Source organism: Lampetra fluviatilis, chromosome 7 (genome assembly GCF_964198595.1).
Source record: "Lampetra fluviatilis chromosome 7, kcLamFluv1.1, whole genome shotgun sequence".
NCBI lineage: Eukaryota > Metazoa > Chordata > Hyperoartia > Petromyzontiformes > Petromyzontidae > Lampetra > Lampetra fluviatilis.
In genome coordinates, this window is record NC_136281.1 from 11,031,666 (window position 1) to 11,057,883 (window position 26,218).

Sequence of the window (26,218 nt, forward strand, 5' to 3'; positions counted from 1 at the left end):
TGGACGCTCGCTCCACCGGCAGACTACCCCCCCCCCCCCGGTCCTCTTCCGTCACCTGACCGCGCTCCCTTCTCGATCGTTCTCGTAGCCACCAGTCCCTTCGCACTCACAACTGACTCCCCTGTCATTACCTCCCGTGGCCACTAGTGCACTCGTACTGCAAGCTGACTCTATTGTCATTACCTCCCGTGGCCACTATAGGCCACGGGTATTGTTTGACGACGTTATAATCCAAATGTCCAATATTTCTTCTCATTCATGAGTTTAACGACGCTTCCCTTTTTAGTTGAACCGTAACACATTTCATCACACTGACCGTATTGGCGTTTAAATACAGAACGTTATTGTGTTCCGACTTACGAACTTTCGTTAGACTTACGAATGGGTCCCTGGAACGAATTGTGTTAGTAAGTCAATGAGTTCAAACCTCGATTTAAAGCTTTCGTGACTGCAGGGATTCATCTTCTTGGTTATTTCGGTAAAGTCACGTAGAAGGGAAGTAATAAAATAATAAAAATAAAACATAATAAAATAACGTCGTGAGAATTATTTTATTATGTTTTATTTTTATTATTTTATTACTTCCCTTCTACGTGACTTTACCGAAAGAACCAAGAAGACAGTTCAAACCTGCTGGTTTTGTTTAACCAGGTAAAGCCCACTAAGCTGTATCGCTATTTTTTAGAAGATACCTGGCCACAAATGAGAGCTCAAGATAAGCTACGTGATAATTGGCTCACGTGGAAATTCATAGACAAATACAATACAGTACTCTAAACGTGTGTTGATTCTAAATGTGGAGGGACAAATCGGAGGAACCGAACAAAAATCCATACGACCACAGGGAGAGAGACACGGTCGGGATCGAACCCACGACCTCTTGCATACCAGGCGAGGGGATTAACATCTCGCCACCGTGTCCTGCGGCTTGATGCTCCCATAAATGTGGTGACCCCCACATCAGCTGTCTTGGCCCCAAATACTCGACTCTTTGTGGGCACGGGCATGGAAATCGATTGTTCCTCTGTGGGTTAGAATAGCAGATAATGGGCTACAGAATATTCGTTTGCACTGGTGGCTCAATTTACATCCAAAGATGGCCACTGTCATCGGATTATTTCAGTGTGGCTCCCTCACTGAAATGTTTGGCCTAATCCAGCCAACTGTCATGCTTTTGTTACAAAGCGCACAGTCACCAAATACTGTGCAACGTCTCCACCGACCCCACCAGCTCCATTTTGAGATTAACCGAGTTTCTGTGGGAGGGGGGGGGGGGGTGATGTGGGGGGGGGGGTGATGTGGGGGGGGGTGATGTGGGGGGGGGGGGGTGATGTGGGGGGGGGTGATGTGGGGGGGGGGGGTGATGTGGAGGGGGGGGTGATGTGGCGGGGGGGGTGATGTGGGGGGGGGGGTGATGTGGCGGGGGGGGTGATGTGAGGGTGGGTGATGTGGGTGATGTGGGGGGGGGGGGGTGATGTGGGTGATGTGGGGGGGGGGTAATGTGGGGGGGGGGTTGATGTGGGGGGGGGGGTGATGGTGGGTGATGTGGGGGGGGGTGATGTGGGGGGGGTGATGTGGGTGATGTGGGGGGGAGTGATGTGGGGGGGGGGTGATGTGGGGGGGGGTAATGTGGGGGGGGTAATGTGGGGGGGGGGGGTGATGTGGGTGATGTGGGGGGGGGTGATGTGGGGGGGGGGGGTGATGTGGGGGGGTGATGGTGGGTGATGTGGGGGGGTGATGTGGGGGGGGAGTGATGTGGGGGGGTGATGTGGGGGGGGGGTGATGTGGGGTGATGTGGGGGGGGGTGATGTGGGGGGGGGGGTGATGTGGGGGGGGGTGATGTGGGGGGGGGTGATGGGGGGGGTGATGGGGGGGGGGTCTGATTGTGTTTATTGTTAGGGGATTGTGACTATGCCACTGGCTGATGAGTAAGGTTAAAATTGCCAACCCATTGACATTTTTGCCCACGTGATTTGATTAGATTGGCACCGTCGGGTGATGGAGGTTTTCAGTTCAAATGTACATTGCACCCCAACGATCTAATAAAAAATAAACTGGAAATTATATTGGTCTTGAAAGCCCGCGTATGAAATCTCATGTGTGGGGAGCAGTGTCGGATTAAGCTAGTGCGGGGCCTGTAGCTTATGTTATAAAGGGGCCCTAAATAAAAAAGAACATAAATATTAAAACACGTAAATTTTTTACTTGCATAGTAAAGTAATTGTATTTTTTAAATTTGCTATACAGCCAGATAATACGACAAATCGCTAACCTTAAACACCCAGTCGTTCATAAAAGTTGAAGGCGGTATAGTACTACAGCAATAGAGCAAGTGCAGAATCGCTGAACTGGAATTGTCAGCATTACCGCTGCTGTGTTGGTCTCACCTGATGACGGTCGCGATCGAAACGTCGTGATTGTTATTTTATACCCCACGTGACTTTACCGAAAGAACCAAAGAGTATGGATTCCTGCAGTCACGAAAGCTTCAAATCTAGATCGGGATTAACAGCTTGAAAGCATTTAGCGCAGGCCCCTTGAAAGTGCGGGGCCCGTAGCTACTACACATGTAGCTACTACACATGTAGCTACTACACATGTAGCTACTACGCATGTAGCTACTACGCATGTAGCTACTACGCATGTAGCTACTACGCATGTAGCTACTGTTGCTACTAGGATCCTCCGGCACTTGTGTGAGGGCGTTGTTCTACGAACCCAGGGACCCGAGTTCGATTCCCGCTCGTGGCCAACACACCAGTGACAATTATCTGACCCGGTCCTGGGCCTCCCGTAGGTCGCCTCAGCCTCAAATAAGTACCTGGTGTGGTGTGTTAATATCGGACACTAAGGGAGACAAAGGCGGCCGGGCGTGGTGCTGGCCACCCATCCCATAATGTGCCGTGCCGGCCTTCATAAGTGCTCGCGAACAACACTTGCAGCACCAGCAGCCTGTTAAGGCTTTAACTGAGTGTTTTGGTCGTGTGCGGAATGGTGGTCCAGCGCATGGCACACTGCGCCACCGTCTGCCAACTTGGGCTCCATTCCGGACTACGGATCACAACTGCAGTGGACAGCGGCACCTGAGCGGCAGGTGGGTCCACACGAAGCGCCTCGTCACTCGTTCACCACGCGCGCAGCGCTGCAACCTCTGGCGGTGGTCATCTTCTCTTGGGTGCGTTTTTATCCTCCGATTCCTTCACTCGCCTTGGCCATCGATCATCAACCCTCCACGAACCTCGAAATACGCAGGGTATACATCTGACAAAACCAACACAACTGCTGTTACTCACATCCCAATTTATTAGAATATCGGCTCCGGAATATGAAACAAAGTTTGTGTGTTTAATGTGACCTATTTTTTTTTTAACACATCATAACACAATACAAAAAAAACCCACTCTAGTAAGCTCTAGAGGCTAGACACAAGCTTTCATCAATTTGTCAATGACTCGATCTGCGAGGAACGGGGTGGAGGCGGCGGTGGCGTCACCACAAAGGGCTTCTCCCGCTCAGTGTGTGCGTGTCACGTGTTCGGGGTCCCAACAGCGATGAAGGTGAATGCGCACCCTGGCCTCCTCTGGCCAGACTGGACGAGCCACCAATTGGGATGAATTTCGATTTAAAGCTTTCGCGACTGCAGGGATTCATCTTCTTGGTTCTTTCGGTAAAGTCACGTAGAAGGGAAATAAGAAAATAAGAAAAATAAAACAATACAATTCTCACGACGTTTCGGCCACAACGCAAGCAGCCGTCCTCAGGTGAAGAACAGGTCTGTTATTATTTCCCTTCTACGTGACTTTACCGAAAGAACCAAGAAGATCAATTGCGATGAGTTTCAGATTATCCCGTTTTTTTATCATCAAATAATGGATTTTAGGATCTTTTGGACCAATCCTTGCCATGAATTTGTACTTCACTTAAACGGATCAACGTTTGAGAATTGTCATCGCTTTTGCGTGAAACTTAATGATTTAAATATAAAATATTTCACGTATTTTTTTTTTAGGCAGCAGTTACGTCGTATAGTTAATGAAGGTGTTTTTATATTCGCGGTGAGCAACATCGCGTCATCGTCGTCATCGGAAATTTGGTCACTTGGCCCATTTTCGGATTTCTTTGGATTAACCCTAAAAGTTGGAACACATCCCAAGAATAAAGCTCGGCATTTATCGAGGTGTGGATCTCTGTCTTGGAGTTTTAGGGTTACACGACCGATAATAACAAAACCAGCCAAATGAAAAGCACCTTAGGAAGGTGGCAGCTCTGCATGGGGTGAGACTGATTCTGCATTGGAAGAGATTCAAACTTTCTTACTGTGTGAGACGAAGGTTATTTCCTGGCTCAGATGAGGCTTTTGTACTAATGAGGTGAGGGTGCTGTCATTCAAGAGACAAACGTTCTGCATCAGATGACATGAGGGCTCTATCGCTTGGCGGCTAATCATCATGACATTTCCACCGTAAACGGTTTACGCAAACCCACACATTTGAATCGGCTCTTATTTTAAGCCAAATCAAACTGCCTAATTCCAATTATTGCACCTCAACACCCAAACCGGCGATGTTAGAAACTCTTGACACGAGACCCCGCAGCAGTTACACACACACACGCGTGCGGGTGCCACTCGGCGTGCCATCAGAACGCTTTGTTGTTGTTGTTGTAAATGAGGAATTCGAAGGACACGACGACACCTACGACCGTCGTGAACGAGAACAGCCACCCCGAAACGTGGACCGCGCTCGTCCCAACACGAGCACAATAACGACAGAGCCTCCCGTCTTGACACGTCCGACGAAACATGGGGAGAATGTTTTAAAAGTATGCGTTTGACATTCGACGCATGATTTGGAAGGACAAGTTCAAAGGGCACATGCATAATGCACATTGCCTCAGTAATCCCGCTCCCCCCATCATTGCGCAAGAGCGCAGCTGCGTGGTCAGCACATCTACGCCTCGATATGAGGAACGAAACAGGCGGAGTTCTCCACAAATCTGGCTGTCGCCTGATGAAGCTGGTTGTAATTACTGGCAAAACGTCGTACTCAGTTTGTAAATGTTGTGGCTTGGCTCTCCAACACACCGGGTGGTGCTGTACTAGTGACGAATTGGCCACGTTCTGTTTACGTGACAACCCTTACTAGTTGGCTGTGTCGGGTGGTGGCGGGTTTTACCGACACATTTACATATTTACGCGATCCAACCCAAAGAAACCCTCTATTATGGATTTGACGCATCTTCAACCACCCCCCCCTGTACAACACACGGATTCGCGCCAACGATTTCCTAAAACCATCAAGGGCGCGCATCGCTCTACACCGTCGGCGTTACGCGCTGCCCGTGTACTTGAGGACGCGACAGGACACACGGGAACTAAACACGGCACACGCGCCCGCACCACGAGCAAGCGCAACAGCAACCACACGGCCACACTGCAGCGGGTTCGCCGGTCGCCAACCACCGCACGCACGCAGACACACAAAGAGAGGTGGGCAGGTTACACACTCAGGTCACCCCTAAAAACACAGTGGTATGCTCCACCACGATCCGCCAGGCGGCGGGGGGGGGGAGTTCATCAATGGACTCGTCCAGGTGGGGGGGGGGGGGGAGTTCATCAATGGACTCGTCCAGGTGGGGGGGGGGGGAGGTCAACAATGGACTCATCCAGGTGGGGGGGGGGGTCTACAATGGACTCGTCCAGGTGGGGGGGGGGGGGAGTTCATCAATGGACTCGTCCAGGTGGGGGGGGGGGGAGTTCAATAATGGACTCGTCCAGGTGGGGGGGGGTCTACAATGGACTCGTCCAGGTGGGGGGGGGGGGGTCTACAATGGACTCGTCCAGGTGGGGGGGGGAGTTCATCAATGAACTCGTCCGTCCCAATGAGGCAGCACGTGTCGAGGAATCTTTCTGTAAATGACACCGTCACCTTAATCATACGCAGAGGTTTTTTTGTTTGTTCATGTCCACATCGTGACATTTGAGCGTGATTTTTTAAAGTCAAGATATGTTAAAGCACACTGAAATGTGAAAAAAAAACATTGCTAATATTCATTCTTTTATAATCATTGTTATATTTGGGAACTAAATGTCCATAAGTTGAGTCCAGAGTCTGACCTGTATAAGCGGCGCATCACACACCAGGGTGACCTCACTCCAAGCAAGACAAACACGTGTACGTGTGCGCGGCTCTGTTGGCGAGCGACGCTGCTCGGTATCCGTCAGTCAACGTGGAATCGAATCAAACAGGAGGAGGTGCTAGTCCACAATCTCGCCACGCGCTCCGCTCGTGCGCACGCTGCACGCGGCCGCAGTTAAGATCACGGTGCTTTTCAACTTCTAAAATCCTGACGAGGCCAGAGCTCACGACCGCGGCGCTCCGCTTGCCGCTCGCCGCCTGCTGCTGCTACTGCCGCTGCCGCAGAGCGACTCTGGCGACGCGTTCCCGCAGTGCCGCGACCGCACGGCGGTGCGGGAACGGAGTCACGGCATCGCGCGAGTTCACAAACGCCGCCGCATCGCGCTCATGGCTCTCAAGCGTCCCGCCGACCATGACCCCAGCGGCGAGCGGTGAACTAGCTGGGCGAGGCCGCAATCGCGTGCGACACAAGGGGGGCATTCCGTTCCGCCACCTCCGCCCCCCCCCCCCACCGAGGCTAGGGCCTTCACCGAGCTCATTCGGCTCCGGCCCTCAACAAAGGGATCCACGCTCGGCTAGAAGAGTTCGCTGGTGGGCCCCACTCCCACGCCGGGTGGGAGGAACGAGGACCCGCCGCTGTAGATCTGCACGTCTTCACAGCTCTCAGAAATCGGCCAAAGTGCCAAAGTACGTTTTTATCGACGTTTGTTTTGCACGAGCAGCAGCAGCAGCGTCGGTGGTTCTTCTGCACGACAGAGGTGATGTGTGCATTTCTCGACTTCGTTTAGTTTTGTCGCCAGCGTTGATGTCGAGGTGTAATCAAAATTTCGAGGAAGGGCAGTTCTTCCACAGGTTTCTTTCGCGCGCTTTCATTTCAAATTTTTTTTTATTCATCCTTCAGCACTAACTCTGCCTCGCCGTCGGACTTGGTACCGATGAACAAGGGCGAGCGGGAAGTCGTGAAGGACCGGGCAGCGGGCGACCAGTCGACCGCACGGAACTCCGATTGGAGCCACCCCACAAACCGCCGTGCATTCTGAACTGACAGTGCTCACCGTGGAGCACTTCTTCTACGCTGCCCCTAGTGACGCTGCCCCTCGTGACGCTGCCCCTAGTGAGGCTGCCTCTCGTGACGCTGCCCCACCAGCAGGGGGCGGGGGCGGGGCTCCCTGGCTTCCGTTTCATCCATCACCTGCGCGAAGACGTCAGGAATCCTGCTGCTTTGGCGCCACTCACCTGCAGCAGCACACAAAGACAAAGACATCCTCCCGCGTGTTGGCCTTCAACGGACTTCTTGGGTACTGTTTGCGCACACCTACTAAGGCCTGCACGGCACCACGCCCGCTCGCCTTTGTCTCCCCAATGCGGATACTTACACACCGCACCAGGTGCTCATTTTAGGCCGAGTCGACCTTGGGGAGGGCCCAGGACCGGTTCAGACATTCATCACCGAAGTTTGGCCGCAAATTGAACTCGGATTGCAGGGTTCATAGAGCAGTGCGACAGCCACTGCTCCCTACGACACTCCTGCTCCCCACTGCACACGCGTGTGCGTACGCACACGCACCCCGGGTGTCATGGCAAGTGCTGTCAGCGAGTGCCTATTGATTACTGCAACGCACTCGGGATTCCGAGTGAGGTGCTGGGTAGACTCCAGCTCACACCTGTACACACACACACACACGTATACGCACGCACCTGCGGGCGGTAAGCCGACACCCCATCCTTGAGCTTTTGCTTCAGCGAGCTGTTGTGTTGCTTCATCTTTTGCGCCTGTGCCACACGCATGTACACACGAACGCAGGCGCGCACACAGAGACAACATCCTGTGTTGATCCTTGCAGGCTGTGACGACAAGTGCTGGTAATGAGCACTTATTAATAACAGAACAGCACGCGACATGGTGCTGTGGTCAGAACCACCCCCCCATACGAGTGCCTGGTGCAGTATCAGCACCAGGTAGTCATATAAGACCGTCAAACTCGGTAGGCCCAGGACCCGGTTCAGGCATCGCCTCGCCACCGACGTTGGCCGTGGCTGGGAATCGAATTCCGGTCGCTGGCTCCGTAAACGCAGTAAGCCAACCGCTGCACCACCACTCCACCTTACCAGGAAACCAACGGTTACACATGAAGGCGAGCGCCTTGTCCGTCTGAAGCACGTGGCGCCTGTTGGACCACCATAAGACTGTGCCCACGAAGCGGTGGTCCATAACCACCGCCACCACACGTGACGCTACGGTAACGGCTCTCCTCCCGACGTGTTCTCGGGACGTACCGCGCGCCGTTCGGAAACAAAATCAACGTCCGACTTTTCGCTCCGTGTGGCGGCAGGGAGCTTCTTCTTCAATTTGATCAGTTCCTGAAGAAGCTCTCGGCACGTGGAGCGGGCCGAAACGCCGGACATCGTGCCATGGTACGATCCAAAAAAACTACATCGGAGAGCCACACTGCAGCAGCAGCACGAATGTGAACACCTACGGAGTACGGTAATGGGGGGGGGGGGCTTCAAGGAAGGGCAACAGCTGACAGGCCAACACTCACGGCCCCGCTACTACTGGGCGGGAGGTGTACTGAGCTGTTAGAGGCCGGGGCCCAGTGACAGGGGCGCCGCGGTGGCGAGATGTTGACGATCTCGCCTGGTATGCAGGAGGTTAGTGGGTTCGATCCCGTCCCCGACACCTGCCGCTGTGTATTTGGGGTTTTCGGGTCCTCCGGTTTTTACCTCCACATTTAAAATCAACGTGCTATCAAATTCCACGCGATAAGGTAATTTCGTTGAGCTATCATTTGTGGCCACTTCTGAAAAATGGGCCTTGTTAAAATAAAAATAGTTTTTCATCCGTATTATAGACATATTTGGAGTCCGCCTGTTCTCTCTCCCCACGTGGGCCGCGTAGATTTCTCTGCGGGTCCCTCCCGTTCTGCCCCTCCACGTTTAGAACAAACTCACGTTTCGATTATTTGCCTGCTGCTACGTAGTTTAGTTCTAGACGGGCCTCCCCGATGCGCCGGCGGTACCTGCTTCTTGAGATCCACGATCTGCGTGTCGAGACGCACAGTCAGCGAGGACGACGCGCCGCCTGCACCAACTGCGGCAACTGCGGCACCTGCGCCGACGGCCGTGGCGCCACCCCCGGCCTCGCCGGGCCGGGCATCCCCGCAGGCGGGACGGCTGTCGGTGGCGGGCGGGCAGCACGCCGCCACCACCACCTGCAGGTCGGACTGCTCCAGGTACATGTGGCGCGGCGGGTGGCGGCGGTCGCGGCCCGAGTGGTGGTGGTGGTGGTGGTGGGCGCGGTGGGCCCGGTGCCGGGGGGGCGGCGAGGCCGGCGGCCCGTCTCGTCTCTGCACCGCGCGGCTTCGGCCTGCGCGGGATCGCCGGCGGTGCTCCTGGACGCGTGAGTTCGCGCGTGAGTTCGTGCGCGCGTACGAGCACGTGCGTGTAAGAGTACGCCTTTGCATGAGCACGCGTGTGCACGCATGCGTTTACGATGCACGTCTGCGTAAAGCGACGACTGTACGGTACATCCGCAGGGAGACCATATCCCAGGTTATCTGCGAAGGCTGTTTAAAGTGGATGTCGTTTGCGAGCGGGCTTTTACGACACGGCACAACATGCGGGGGAAACGGCGTCACTGCACTCTATGCGCGCACTGCACTAACCAACCCGGACACCCGGGCGCGACTGCTGGTCGTGCACGCCACACGGGTGGGAAGTGGATTGTGCTGATGGCGGAAAACGCTCATTTTAGTGTTGCCAAATATCGTACGGACGCCATGAAACTTCCACAGGCTTTTCCAGCAGATTTGCACGTGCACTCAAAAAAGTCAACATTTTTACAGATAGACCCCATCAAATGGGAGAAATTGGCGGGGATTGCTCTCTTGTGTGTCACGAAGTCGCCACACGGAATGCTGACGGTGACCACACCATCATTGCACCCATGTCAGAGGAGGGCGGGCGCACTTACTTCCCTCTTCATCTTCTTGTAGGGGTGGTAGTCGCTGTCGCTGGCATTATCCTCCTCGTCCTCCTCCTCTTGCGCTCCGTCAAGCTCCTCGTCACTGCCGGTGGGGAGAGCGTGGTGACAGTGGGAGTGACGACGATGGCAGCGACGGTTGTGGTGACGGTGACGGTGGTGGTGGTGGGGGCGGTGACGAGAACGATAAGTGTCGGTGGCGACCGTGTTGATGGTAATGAAGGTGATGATGGTGGTAATCATCGTGGTTACTGGCAATGATAGTGGGGGTGCTGGTGGTGGTGATTGCGATATCGGTGATGGTGGTGTTAGTAAAAGTGGTGATTATTATTCTGCTTGTTTACCCAGGAAAGCCTCGCTGAGTCTCACGACTCTTTTTCACGAGGGTCCTGCCAAGTTTTCACAGTGTGGAGCGACAATCTGCCGTGTGTTCCGTGCGTTTCCTAATCATATTATCTGCCGAGTAATTTTTCTAATTTTGGACCACGATGCCGGCACACAATGGACCTGCTCTTTATTTGAACAACATCTCAGGATCTCGACTATCCACGGCGCGTCGTACATCGTGGTCAATACGCACGCACCGCAGTATTGTACGTGTGTGTGTTGGACTTCTTTCCCACCATACGTAGCCAACTGTGCTAATCAGAGGTGCGGGGGAAGGACAACAAACTGAACATAAAAAAGTAGTTCTAAAGAAATGAATTTTCAATTGAGATCATTTTCTAAGTGCATAGCTTCAGCAGCTTCCTAATATCGGACGCAAGAGCGTTCCAGACGGCCGCAGAAGCGCATCTGAAAGCGCGCAATGCGGTGTCTGTCTTTGTTCGATGGTTAGCCAAAAGCAGGGGCGGCCCGCCATATCCAAACCGCGAAATCGTGGGCCATGTCGCCATGCCAACGATGATGACGAGGGTGTAAAGTGGGCGGGGGTGAGGGGGGCGAGCGACCGGCCGTGCTCCCCGTGCTTCACCTGTGCAGCTGCGCCCGCCGGCTCGCCTGCCTGCGCTCCTCGCGGTCCATGACGCTGGTGCGCGTGCGCGTCTGCTTCCACGTGTAGTAGTGACGCACGAGGCTGCCGATCGACTTTCCCGGCAGCTTCCAGGGGAACGCGCGACGGGACCAGGCGGGAAGAGCCACCGGGGATGAGGCACGCGACAGGAGGGGAACGAGTGCGACAGCAGCAGCAGCGGCATTAGAGGCTTGGGGTACGCCATGCGGGGCCAAGAGGGCAGTTGCCCACCCCCCCCCCCCCCCCCCCCGTCTAAAAAATGAACGTGAACGTGTGCGCACGTATGTGTGTGTGTATGCATTCATATAGGTGCACAGAAACAATGTTGGTAAGGAAAGAATATTTGCCTCCTCCTTTGGCTGGGTGCATCACTGCACTACCCCACTGTCATCATCATCATCACCATCATACGATTCATTCAGCGAGGTGAATGCGTTGGCTTCGTTTAGAACGCGACAACCAAGACAAAATCTCACAAGGATGAGCAGTTCACCAAAAGTCTGAAAAAGGAGACCCTTTTCTGAGATGCGCGTATGTTCCCCGAGAGGGCGTAACCTGACCTGAAGAGTGGCCAAAAACGTTTAAGGGAGAGAGCAGCTCGGCGGTCACCACCTCACTGCCATCTGTGAGTCGCACAGCCATAGATATTGAGCCAATAAAAGAGAGTGTGCAGCAGCGCCAGCAGCAGCGTGTCTTGGACAAACTAAACTATAAACTATTTTGTATTTTACCAGGTGAGCCTCACTGAGCTATGTAGCTCTTTTTCAGAAGTGACCCGGCCACAAATGATAGCTCAACGAAGCGGGGAAATGTATAGCAGCCAAATATTCTAAAAGCATTTTGATTCTAAATGTGGAAGAAATAACCGGAGGACCCAGAGAGAAATCCTTGCGACCACGGGGAGAACAAGCAAACTCCAAACATACGGGCGGTCAGGGTCGGGATTGAACCCACGATCTCCTGTATACCCGGCGAGGTGGTTAACATCTCCTAGCCACCGTAACGCTCAAGGTGATTGAGGGCTGCTCGTCGTCCATCAACTGTGGCGAATGGACACCTGTGGACCCGGCTACGGTCGCGGCAAGGCGCCCAAGCTCGCCGTGGATGCGACGGACAACGCTCACCACAGGAACCGCGCCTCTCACCACACCGCGCGCAAACGTCCCCTCTTTGTCAGATCTCGGGAGCTAAGCAGGGCTCAGTCTGGGTAGAGCTCGGATGGGCGTCCACCGTGCATAACGCAGGTGAACGCAGGTGCTGTAGGCCGCTGCGGTGCCACGTTGTCAGCAGAGATAAGCGCTGCAAAATCATCGTTGTACTGCACTGCGCTCCAGCATCTATCCTCCCCGCCTTCACCAACCTGCACTGAGCAGCGTGGTGAAGTATGGTCCAATTACCTCGATGTTCTGCAGGTTGCGGCGAGGCCCTCGTCCAGCAATGGATTGACAACAAGGGCTGTGCATGTACATCACGAACCCTGACCCAAGCAAGTCATGTGATTTACAACCCAACCACTAAACCTAACGCAAGCTAGTCGTGTGTATGATCTACAACCCTACCACTAATGCCTAACCAAAAATGACAGTTTAGAAGTTGCACAGCATCATGGGAATTACCCACGATGCCATGTGAGTATCCCCGGCATCATCGCCGCTGGCCTACACTTGAGGAACCACAATTGGTGGCCTTGAGGCGACACGCGCCGGGCGGCGAACTTGCGACTGATGACCGTGGGAAGGTGTCTGTGGATGGGGGTCACCTCCAGCGCTGCCAAGGATTCCAAATGACACGGACACGGGGGCAAAGGGCAACGCGGCCTTTGTGCATCATCAACAAAACGAGTTGCATTTCCTGAAGAAGTCCATTGCGGTCCTCCTGGCTTTTTCTTTTACGGACGTGGTTCCTGTTAGCACGAGCCAAGCTAATGGGGCCCCCCGTGTGTGGATGTGGGGACTCCACATAGATGGTGTCCAAACAGACATTTCTGATTTGTTCTACTGTGCTGATGAGTCCTAACGAGAAGGAAACCGGTCCACAGTTGTCTATCGCTGCATCGCTGCTGTTGCCGCTATCAGGTGGTCTCACATTCGATTTTTGACGGTAACCTTCGACAATAGAACCCGCAATGCAGTTCTTCAGGAACTGCTGCTGGTTTTTTCTGCATAATGCACAAAAGGCTGGATGAGGTTTAATCTTATTTCCTGTGTGATGATGATGACGGTGGAGAAGATGCATCCGTCCCCGTAGCACATGGTGATGGTGACGACGATGACAAGGATGCATGTGTATCCCCCGTGTGCGTGATGGGGGGGGGAGGCGGGGGGTGGTACCATCTGCTGGATGAGGTGGAAGCTCTTTCCGTGGAAGCCGTACGCCTGCTCGAAGAGGGCGCGCTCCGTCTCCCCCCACTCGTCGGCGTCGGGAGCGAAGTTGGGCATGTCGGCGAGCGAGCGCTCGATGTTGTGCGCGTGCCACAGCAGCAGCCCCAGCGCCTGGCGAGCGACCACGACGTCACGCGGCCGTCAGAGTTGTCGTGCAAAATCATCGGGAGCTTTTTAACATTGCTATATATTTTTTTTCACAGCTCAACGCGAGCCCGGTAACAAAGCGGGGAACACAAGGTGCTGCGGAACAGCAGGCCAGGGCGACAGGGCACGGTGATGGGGGGGGAAAGACGGGGCTCACGGCCCCATACCCAGGAGGGCACCACGAGTGGGGACGTGAAAATTTAGATGGGGAGGGGACAGGAGCTGAATCTTAAAGTGGGGGGGAGGGGAGTCCTTGCCCGTAGTATTTGGCCGGTTAACCAGCGTTAGTTCAAGCAAAGCCCAACTCTGCTGATGAGACACTGTATGCCGAAACCGGTCCAGAGTTTGCGTGAACTGAATCAATGTTGCTGAAATGATACACTCCCAGAGGGCCGCGGGGTTGATGGGTTGCATAAGAACTACTTTAATTTGTTTTCTGTCGAGAGACAGATACATGAAGGAAACGTATTGTCCGCTTATCTGTTTTGTTATTCAAAGTTGAACACATTTAGGGAGTTGAGCACGGTTTATGAGATTATGAGACGATTTGGGTGTATGTAATTACGATGGCGATGAGGGCGCTGATGATGATGATAAGAGATTATTGCGGGGAGCTGGCTGACATTCACAGCACACCCCGGCCACACACCTCTCCAATGGTGCACGCCTATTCCATGTATGATATTGAAGCTGAGCTCGAGTCATGGGACAGGCTGCTGTAAATGGTAGAGCCGATAAGCAGTGCCAGGGCCAAGAAGCAGAATACAGTCTTCCGGTCAAAGTTCATTTTCTCTTTCGTAATTTTGACCTCGCTCATACCACAAGCTGAAAAAGGACTCCTCATTAAGTGCAGAATACAGTCCACGCAGTACACACGGCCTGCGCACGCAGTACCCGCAACACAAGCAGCACGCACAAAGACAAAGAGATCCCCAGCATAGCCTTAAGAGACTATTGGGGCAAGTGCTTTTAGCGAGCACCTATGAAGATGGGCACGGCACACGAGGGGGTGGGTAAGCAGCGCCACGCTCGGTCACCTTTGTCACCCCAGTGGCGATGTTTACACACCGCACCAGGTACTCATTTGAGGCCGAGTCGGCCTAGGGGAGGCGCAGCATTAGTCCAGCTAATAGTCACTGGTGTTGGCCATGAGAAGGAGTCAAACTCGGGTCGCCGCGTTCATATCATCCGCATAACTCAGCGGTGCACACGCGCACAGCGCGCGCACACACGGCACGTGGAGCGCACTGCCACCCTCACCTGCTCCGTGCTGTACCCGTGCACCTCCTTGGCGACGGACAGGTACTCGTCCACTGCAACGACAACCGACAGCACGTCCGGCGGTGAGCGCCGCTGGCCGTAGCTTACAATCGAAATCCCCGCTTGCTCGCTCTCTCCCTTCCATTTAAATCCATCGTTTTATGTTTTACTTTAGCAGATGAGGCCCACACTGAGCTACGTAGCTCTTTTTCAGAAGTGACCTGACCTCAACGAAGAGGCCTATCACGTGAAAATGTTTATAGCAGCCAAATACTCTTAAACGCACGTCGATTCTAAATGTGGAGGGAAAAAACCGGAGGACCCGGAGAAAAACCCACACGACCACAGGGAGAGAGTTATGCAAACTCCACATATACAGCAGCAGGCGTCCGGGTTGGGATTGAACCCACGACCTCCTGTATACCAGGCGAGGTAGTTAACATCTCCTAGCCACCGTGGCGCCCTTCATGGGCACGACGGGGCTCGGGTTGTCTGCGGGCGAGCGGCTGGGGTACGTGGAGTGCGCCGTGGGCGCTGCTGGTTATGCTGCACGTGGCCTCTAGGCCCCTAATGGTGCGTGTGTGTGTACGTTGAACTTCTTTCGCACCGTACGTAGCCAACAGTGCTAATCGGAGGTGCGGTGCGAAGGACAGCAAACTAAACACAACAAACAGCAGTTCTAAAGGAATGAGTTTTCAATCCAGGTGATTTAAAAGTGCATAGCTCCAGTGGCCTCCAAAGATCGGAACGAGGAGCGTTCCAGACGGCCGCAAGAGCGCAAATGAAAGCGCGCCGCGATGCAGTAGCCGTCTTTGTTCGATGGCCAGCCAAAAGTCGCGGCTGCTGCTGCTGCTGCGAGGACGACCGGAGTTCGCGTGATGGTGGTTCACGCTCCGTGACCAGATCCTTCAGCAATGCAGCGCTGGGGGTTGGTGGATCGCGCGCACGAACACGTGCGACTCCCTCCCTACCCGCGGGGGCCGAAGTCACCATCCCCCGGCTTGCCAGGGAACGATGGCGGTACAGCAAGCGGATTACATATATTCTGTCTTTACGGGGATTGAGCGTTGCCCCCTTCCCCCCTCCTCTCGCACGTGTGGGATTTCTCCGGGCACCCCCCGGGTTTCCTCCCACGTGTTTCGAGGGCTCGAGAACGGAAGTGGCCGCGCACATCCCAGTGCAGCAACACAGAGCGTGTGGACACACTGCCACCTTCCCGCTTGTCTGCGTTTTTTTCCCGCGCTGACGTGTGCGGGAAACTGTGCGCGATGTTACAACGTCCGCAGCGTTTTAATTGTCAATTTTCACGAATGACTCCACACATATATATATAAAAGAATACATATAAGCCACAGTTAATTCATTATTATCAGATGCAATATCAGCAGCAGCAGCAGATACTCCTTTCTGGTTGACGACGCCACCACCAAACCCCACGGGAGGGGACTGCCAGGGAGCAGTCGGGGGAGCGAGCGAGCGAGCGAGCGGGCACTCACGCTGCTCCTCGGGGATGGAGTGGTGAGGCGACCACACCGGCACGTCGTCCCTGTCGCGATCCCTGGTGCGCTCACGCGGCATCACTGTGATCCCACGCGCACACGCGGGAGGGAGGGAGGGACGCAGAATGGGCGGCAACGCCCGAGAGAGGGGAGGTTTCACAACGAGAGGAGCGGCCGTGCCATGCTGTGTGCGCTCGGCCAGGTCGGCAGTGCAGGGGAGGCTGTGTTGGGTTGCACATAATGGGTTTGGCTGAGCCACTGAGTGTTTATCAGGAAGGCAGTGCCAGGTTTGTTATATTAACCTTTCCCCATTCCGAGATGTCTGCAAGTTGCGTTAATTTTAATTAGAGGAGGCATGGCGCCGTTGTTTTTAAAGACACCGTACTCACCGCAGAGAACTGTAGCGACACGACCGCACTCTATGATAGCCGGCGCCAAACTGTGCCACACACCCTCCCGCACGGCCTCGTGAAAACCTCGGTACCGATAAAGTAATTTTCTTTTTTCTTCCAGTTTCGTTTTGATGATGTACACATATGTCATCCGGGCGGAATCGGAAGAAAAACTGATGACGTACACATACGTCATCGGAACGGGAAAAGGTTAAGGAGGCTATGCCAGGAAGCATCTGTTCCTGGTTGAGTGCGCTCAGTCGGCTAGCCTATAGAGGATATACGAGGAAAACTTTGTTTGGTTGGCGACGATGGGTTTCCGTGCCGTGCAGATGTGCCAGGTTGGTTGTGTCGGGTGCCGTGCCGTCACTCACCGGGGCTGAATTCTGGGATCGTGGCCTGGAAAGCCGAACCCACACGGATGCCTCCGCCCCCTGGGGGTGAAACCACAACCCTGAGGTCAAAGGACAGCAAGAAGCACCCACCAACAACCGAGCCAGCCGCAAACTCTCTTTTGAAAAAGTCATTGATTTTGTTGCTCACTCTATGGATTATAACCATGAACAAACGGTGCAAAATACACATTCCTATGGCAGATACGAAGTCGATCCATAGGACAACCAATTATTGACGTCCACACAAAGTGGGCAATGATTAATCTCTCCTCAACCAGAATGTGAACTTGCAACCTTCCGATTGCGAGCCGCTCGCTCTACCACCGAGCCACCTTTTTAAAATGTGAAAGTTTTAAGTAAAAATGGGAATGTCAAAAACACAATTTAGTCTCTTTTCCCATTTCATTCCAACTGTGCCATCGGCACCGTGTCCCCAGACGGGGTACCCCTTTGTCACTCTTGCAGAGAGCAGTGCATCAACCTGTGCGAGACAACAGCCCGAGAAAGGTGATATCACAGAAATACTTCTCGGGTGAGATCCATTCCGAGATCCCCGCGACCTCTTCTTCACACGAGAGGCATTGCACTCCCCCACGCGCCCTCGTATAGAGTTACCCATCGCGCGGCAGATAAGCCGAAAGCTCAGAACTCAATTTTTTTGCTAAGTTGAGGGAAACCTACATTTTTTCTTTATGCAATGGATTTTTTTTGGTGGAGAAATTTGGCATCTCGGCTGAGTCACCCGACTCGCCATACTTGAGAATCACGTTGAATCACAGGTGGCCGACACCAGGATTCGAAACCCAGGCCTCTCTGCGGTGTCAGCTCAGCGCCTCTGACCTCTGAAGCCACGAGGTCAGAGGTCAGAGGTCGAAGTTGCTCTCCCGTGACGAAACCAACCACGTGTCACGTGGTCCCGCTTCTTCTGGCAGTGCACGCCGTCACAAATAACACGACAACCGCGCGTGTAACGTCCCACCGATGTTGAACTCCAGAAAGTTGTACAATTACTGCGGTGAATTCAATGAACTTGACGAGTGCATGGAACGAACGACGATCAGCGAGTAGGGAACGATGATCGTGAGCGTCTCCAGTGGGCCACCACTTTGGGGGGGGTTCTTATTTTGGGCGCCGCAGTCGTGGGTTCGACGCCTACTGTATATTTGGAGTTTGCATCTTCTCCCCGTGGTCGCGTGCATTTTTCTCCAGGTCCTCCGTTTTTATTTTTTTCCTCCACATTTAGAATGAACATCACACGTTCTGAGTATTTGGCTGCAATCAATTTCCACGTGGTAAGTCGCTTCGTTGAGCTGTCATCTGTGGCCGGGTCGCTTCTGAATAAAAAACTACATAGCTCAGTGGACCTTAACTGGTAAAATAAAAAAATCGTTCAGTTTTATAGTTTAGTGTTTTAGATTTTGACTCAGGTCTACCATGAAAAAGAGTCCTCTGATGGAAATCTGTTTTATGCAATATACAAGCAATGATAATAATGATGATGTACGGCCTTTTGTCAATCCACTGCTGAATAAAGGCCTGCCGATGCCGTGTCGGTCAAGGGGTTTGTTTGGCCATACCTCAACACGCTGGTCACTGTGGGTTGGTGAAGCAGGAAACCCAGGGCCAGTTTACCAATCTCTTCTACCAATCTTACTGTTCAATGTCAAAATGTCCCCGTGCTCAAGCGAGTGTGGCGACCTGGCCACAAATGTTAGCTCAACGAAGCGACTTACCACGTAGACATTGATTGCAGCCAAATACTCAGAACGCGTGATGTTGATTCTAAATGTGGAGGGACAAAAAAAAAGACGGAGGACCTGGAGAAAAACCACGGGGAGAACATGCAAACTCCAAATATACAGCAGGCGTCGAACCCACGACCGCGGCACCCAAAATAAGACCCCCCCCCCCCGCAAGCTGCTGTCGCTGTGACGATTGGCCAAGGTGTGTTCACTTCCATTCGTAGCTCTGAGCCAGTGGTGGAAATTCCACGTTCCTCTGGTGTGAGTAGAGGGGGGGAGAAGGGAATTCGTCTCCATCGGGAAACTCTCCACGAGTTCCCGGGGAGCGCGCCATGAGAAGGAACGTCCACCGAGGAGATGGAGCGGTGAAATCCGCGCTTGCGCTAAAGCTGGATGGAACGCTGCATCGCAGAGCCGTAAGAAATGACGACAGCTTGGGGAGACCTTTATCCAGCAGTGGATAGATCACGGCCGATCACAGGACTCACTAGCCCCAGAATAATGATGCACTCCGACGCGAACCTGCCGTGGCAGCTCCAGCTGGTCCGGCCCGATCCGACCTCCGACCCCCGACCCCATGACCCACCTGTTCGTCCATTCTGCAGGACGCCGCCACCGCCGCTGCTCCCGCCGCCGCTGTGGTGGTTGTGCGGGGAGTGGTGTTGTTGTTGTTGGTGGTGGTGGTTGTGGTGGTGGTGGTGTCCGTTGGAGTGAGACTCAATGCCGGCGCCCAGAGGGCCCTTCCAGCGCTTCCACGAGACGGGGCCCGTCGTGGCGCGCGCCTTCAGCATCTCCGATCGCTTGCCCAACATGGTCGGCATTTACACTGCTGAGGCACGGACACACACACACACGCGGCCCGTCACACACACACACACACACGCTAACACATGCACACACAACCTGTCTCCACACAGACCTTCATACACAACCACTTTGTACACACACATGCGAACACATGCACACACAACCTGTCTCCACACAGACCTTCATACACAACCACTGTGTACACACACACACGCTAACACACGCACACACAACCTGTCTCCACACAGACCTTCATACACAACCACTGTGTACACACACACACGCTAACACATGCACACACAACCCGTCTCCACACAGACCTTCATACACAACCACTTTGTACACACACATGCGAACACATGCACACACAACCCGTCTCCACACAGACCTTCATACACAACCACTGTGTACACACACACAATCTGTTGCCACAGAGACCTGCATACACAGCCACTGTCAAACAAAGACAAAGATCCCCCGTGTAGCCGAACAGACTGTTGGGGGCAAGTGGTGTTAGTGAGCATCTATGAAGGCCGGCACGGTACGCGAAGGAGGTGGGTGATCAGCTTCACGTCCGGCCGCCTTTGTCTCCCGAGTGGCGATGTTTACCAGAGGTGTGGACTCGAGTCATGTGACTTGGACTCGAGTCAGACTCGAGTCATGAATTTGATGACTTGCGACTCGACTTGGACTTGCATAACAATGACTTTGTCCCACCTATGATGTTTACACACACCGCACCAGGTACTCAGTTGAGGCGGGGTCCATCAAGGGGAGGTTCAGATATTCATCACTGATCAGTTGGCCGGGAGAGGGAATCCAACTCGGGTCACCGGGTTCGCATTGCTGCGCGATAACCGCTACACCACCATTCCCCACACACACACACACAAACTGCGTATATACATACACACACACACAAACTGCTTATATACATGCACACACGCACACGCTTATATACATACACACACACACACGCACGCTTATATACATACACACACACACGCACGCTTATATACATACACACACACACAAACTGCTTATATACATGCACACACACAAACTGCTTATATACATACACACACACACACGCTTATATACATACACACACACACGCACGCTTATATACATGCACACACAAACTGCTTATATACACACACACACGCACGCTTATATACACACACACACGCACGCTTATATACACACACGCACGCTTATATACATACACACACACACGCACGCTTATATACATACACACACGCACGCTTATATACATACACACACACACGCACGCTTATATACATGCACACACACACACACTGCTTATATACACACACACACAAACTGCTTATATACACACACACACACAAACTGCTTATATACACACACACACACAAACTGCTTATATACACACACACACACGCTTATATACATACACACACACACAAACTGCTTATATACACACACACACAAACTGCTTATATACACACACAAACTGCTTATATACACACACACAAACTGCTTATATACACACACACACGCACGCTTATATACATATACACACACAAACTGCTTATATACACACACACAAACTGCTTATATACATACACACACACACAAACTGCTTATATACACACACACACAAACTGCTTATATACACACACACACACAAACTGCTTATATACACACACACACAAACTGCTTATATACACACACACACGCACGCTTATATACATATACACACACAAACTGCTTATATACACACACACACAAACTGCTTATATACATACACACACACACAAACTGCTTATATACACACACACACAAACTGCTTATATACATACACACACAAACTGCTTATATACACACACACACACAAACTGCTTATATACACACACACACAAACTGCTTATATACATACACACACACACAAACTGCTTATATACACACACACACAAACTGCTTATATACACACACACACAAACTGCTTATATACACACACACACACAAACTGCTTATATACACACACACACAAACTGTTCCACACAGACTCGTATACGTGAGCAGCAGAGGTGTGGACTCGAGTCATGTGACTTGGACTCGAGTCAGACTCGAGTCATGAATTTGATGACTTGCGACTCGACTTGGACTTGCATAACAATGACTTTGTCCCACCTCTGGTGAGCAGTAACACACACACACGCACAAGCTAACACATACACACAAAATCTCTCTCCACACAGATCCACATACAAAGATCCCCCTTATAGCCTGAACAATCTTTTGGGCCAAGTGGTGTTAGCGAGCACCTATTAAGGCCAGTATGCGCGCGTGTGCGCGCACACACACACACGGTACTGGGCCAGACATCACTCGCCAATGTTAGCCGTGGCCATGGGTAATCATTCGGAGTATAATGCTGCAGTGTTTTATTTTACTTCCGGCATGGCATGTCAATCAAATAGGACTGTAATTCATAAACCAACCTATCCTGATAAAGGGAAACATTTCCAGGCAAAAGCGTGGTCGGATATACTCGGACAAACCGAGTATTTCATCCACGCGGGAAGGGAGATGTACGCATTCAGTTTCGTGTTAGTGTCAAACCGACGACTTATTCCAAAAACGGAAAATTAAAGACTAGCCACAGTAGTGCGACGATGGCCATGCATTCCAAACTATGAATCATATCGTAAACCCGTAGGCACAACACGATACACATAGACTCACAGAGATAGTTAGCCTTAGAGAAAGAGACTCGGGAGATGAATTGAGACCCATAGAAATACAGAGACACACAATCATGGAGAGACAGAGATTAATAGAAGCTCAAGCTCCATGGAGGCCCATACAGATACGTTGAAGGCGAGCTACAGCAGTGCGATTGTCGCCATGCAACCCAAACTATGGACCGTTCTATAAGGTCGCACTCATTACACACAAAGTGCTTGCCACCAAGGAGCCACAACACCTTGTTGATCTCTATGAGGATAAACCATCACGCCAACTCTGGTCATCCTCGCAGCGGCTCTTGGCAAGCCATCATGGGCGTTCAGATGCGCTTCTGCGGCCGTCTGGAACGCTCTCCCTTCTGATACTACTAAGCCACTGGGAGCTACGCACTTTTAAATCTCGAGTGAAAACTCGTTTCTTTAGAACTGATTTTCGTGTTTAGTTTGTCGTCCTTGCCCCCGCATCCTCTGATTGGCAACGTACGGTGCGAAAGAAGTTCAACATAGTACTGTAAACCACCATAGTCAGCGCTGCTTGGAGGACCAGAAAAACGACATCAACTCCAGGGGCGGTTTCTTCATTAGGGCGATTGGGCGACGCACCACCAATGTCATTCAACCACAGAGTCACGCTAGCCGTCACTGTCAGCCTCTGGATATAGTCCAATCAGCGTCATGTCACGTTCTGTGGAGTACCGCCTCTTTTTGGGCGATTTCCCTCCAGCTGAGAATCGCCCCGAGTGGTCCCATAGACTTACATTCAAAGATGTTTTTTTTCGAACGGGGGCGCTGCAATGCATTCTCTATGGGTTCTGGGAGGGCTCGCCCTAACGTGCTTACGTCATCATACGTGCTTACGTCATCATACGTAAGCACGTTTCATCCAACAATATAATTTGTCGCCACCTAGTGGAATCTTTAATAAAATAAACCTGAGTGGTTTGTTTTAATAGTGAGTATAGAAACAAACAAGATGTATTGTAAGAGTCACTTTATTTTTCATTAATATTAAAGAAGTGAAGTTGCCTTTACATGCTTAAGCTGTTAATTTATCCATTGCATGGGTGGACCTTATCCTTATCAATCATCCAGACATTTGCCCCCCCTGAGAGATTTTGCAGGAGCCGCCACTGATCAACTCTCTCCTCAAGCCCTCTCGTGGCGAGCAGACATTGGCATTTAGTTCCTCCACATATTGAACTATCGTCGAATAAAATTCCACGATCCATAAATCCCAAGGAAAAAAATACCACGCAATAAGCATGAGAATGACACCCTGTACGCACAACGAGGATGATTGTTCACGTGGGGTTTCCTCATGATTGAGACCATCCCCTGAACGACCCAGGTAGCTACACGACAGCGCGAATCGAGCTCGCACACCCCCGACACTCGCGATCGAACAGCGCGTGCGACAATCAATTATTTACAATTTATGCAAAGCACATGCAAATGGCATGCTAATTTAAAATTCCTACTAATGGAGCAAAATAGCAGCGTCCGAGCGAGACAGGGCACATAGACGAGAGGAAGCGTGACGAGCGAGACACACAGCGAAAGGGTGAAGGCGCAGCCCTGCAATGGCTTGCTCGCGCTCTAAGAGAGGCCCACCAGAAAGCATTTGGTCTACTCTTCCTCGCCGGTCAGATGTTTCGGAAGTGGGGGACAAAAATATACAAGATTCTTGAATCTTAGGACAACGCCCCCAACTGTGATAAATACATTTCATCCCTGTGCAGGGGTGTGTCATTGTTGCCTTCCAAATTTTGAAGCTAACCCTATTGACGAGCTCCTGTTAAGGCTGGAACAGCACATACACACACACACGTGTCCATACGGGGCCAGCGCAAGTACATTCATTTTAGGTTGAGTCGACCTAGGCGAGGGCCAAACCAGGTGGAATTGCCACCTGTAATCGAACAGAACTATAACGCGGCGCACAAACCACAGCGCTCATGCTCCACATAGACAAAGGAAAAACAAAGATTCCCCGTGTAGCCTTAGCAGACTGTTGGGCCAAGTGCTGTTAGCGAGCGTCTATGAAGGCCGGCACGGCACACAGAGGGGGGGGGGGGTGGGTGACCAACACAACCGCCAAGCCGCCTTTGTCTCCCCAGCGTCGATGTTTACACACCGCACCGGGTACTTGCTTAAGGCCGAGTCGACCTAGGAGCTGCCCAGGGACCGCTTTATAAACATTCGCCGCGGTTATATATGCTCGCGAAGCGGAATCGAACTCGGTCCTTCCAGCAGCGCGCTCACCGCTGCGCCACCGCTCCCCGCACAAGACACATCCATCCCCCCTCCACCCCGGCTGCTCTTGCAGGCAACGCAGACGACGAGCACCCACGGCGTGCGGATCGTAGCGCCTCTAGTGGCGGCAAGGCGGGGGGGGGGGGCAGAGGTCGCAACCGGGTACCCGATACCCGTACCCTACCCGATACCCGGCTACCCGTACCCGGCCGGGTACGGTTACAGGTAGCCGTTTGCGACCCTGGTGCGGCCGGGTACGGGTAAGGAATCAAAACCCGTTTGCGACCTCGGGGGGGGGGGGGGGTGATGTGAATCAGCGTACAATTAATGGGGGGGGGGGGGGGGGGACATCGATTCCCTCGTGCGCTCAAAGAATTGACGAAATTGACGCAGCATCACCGTCAACACACCCCGAGCCAGCAACCACAGCACCACCCGCGCCCCCTTCGTGCAACGGAACATGACCACAGTGCAACTCCGTGTATTAAACATTTTAGGTTGAGTAGACCTAAAGGGGGGGGGGCGCCCAGGTTGGAATCGGTTTTGCAATGGTCAAATCCACCAAGCAGCTGGGACGCCACACACAAAAGACAAAGACAGCACCCCCCTACACACACACACAGCACTCGCTTAGCCACACAGACTGTCAGGGCAAGTGTTGTTAGTGAGATCTCTCCTATACAGACACACAGATACAAATATTCCCCGTACAGCCTTTGCCGACTGGTGGGGCAAGTGCTGTTCGCGAGAAGCTATGAAGGTCGGCACGGCACACGAGAGGGTGGGGTGGCCAGCACCACGCTCGACCGCCTTTGCCTCCCAAAGGCTATGTTCACACTGCATCAGGTACTCGTTCAAGGCCGGGTTGACCTAGGGGAGGCCCAGGACACGTTTTGGGCCATGAATCAAACTCAGGCGCCCAGCTGCGTAGTGCAGTGTGCTGCTAACCACCGTGCCACTGCTCCCCACAAACACATCACACGTGCACACATACATACAAACATCCATACACACTAAGAAATAGACATTCATACCCACATACATAGACACGCACAAAAGGATCTCCCAATTAGCCCCATAGAGATCACTAACAACAAAACACGCTTTTTTTCGTGAACACCTATTAACGCTGCCTCCGCGCACAAATAAGTGGTGTAGCCATCACAAACGCCTGACCGCCTTTGTCTCTCGAACAGTGGTGCTGATGCACTATACCAACACAACTCTTTTGCGGCCGAGCTGAGCTAAAGGACATGCAGGGTACACACATCTCACGCACTCAGCTACAACCACAAAGACGATAAAGGACACAACTCACCCGTTTAGCCTTAACACACGTTTGAAGCAAGCACCTATGAAGGCCGGGACGGCTGTGAGTGGGAATCGAACGCGGTTCGCCAGGTTCGTAGTACAATGCGCTAACCAACGCGCCACTGCTCCTACTGTCACTACACACACGGCTACTACCTAGGCTCACAA

The 26,218-nt window shown here is 52.7% G+C and overlaps 1 protein-coding gene across 4 annotated transcripts in view; it reads right to left on the reverse strand.

Annotated features, from left to right (window-relative positions):
• Positions 1 to 5,785: 5,785 nt before the first annotated feature.
• Positions 5,786 to 26,218, reverse strand: part of LOC144933568 (uncharacterized) — a 54,222-nt gene continuing 33,789 nt past the window's right edge. For 2 of the 4 annotated variants that reach the window (XM_078858491.1, XM_078858490.1), the window contains 10 exons: positions 19,534 to 19,776; positions 17,185 to 17,244; positions 16,416 to 16,499; positions 14,920 to 14,972; positions 13,462 to 13,623; positions 11,093 to 11,217; positions 10,111 to 10,204; positions 9,158 to 9,529; positions 7,836 to 7,910; positions 5,786 to 7,373 (listed from right to left, as the gene is read on the reverse strand). In XM_078858491.1, coding sequence (XP_078714617.1) covers positions 7,326 to 7,373; positions 7,836 to 7,910; positions 9,158 to 9,529; positions 10,111 to 10,204; positions 11,093 to 11,217; positions 13,462 to 13,623; positions 14,920 to 14,972; positions 16,416 to 16,499; positions 17,185 to 17,244; positions 19,534 to 19,768 — 1,308 coding nt within the window. In that variant the 5' untranslated portion in view covers positions 19,769 to 19,776 and the 3' untranslated portion in view covers positions 5,786 to 7,325. The remainder of the gene's footprint in view (positions 7,374 to 7,835; positions 7,911 to 9,157; positions 9,530 to 10,110; positions 10,205 to 11,092; positions 11,218 to 13,461; positions 13,624 to 14,919; positions 14,973 to 16,415; positions 16,500 to 17,184; positions 17,245 to 19,533; positions 19,777 to 26,218) is intronic. The other 2 variants (XM_078858493.1, XM_078858492.1) reach the window with 1 other exon arrangement.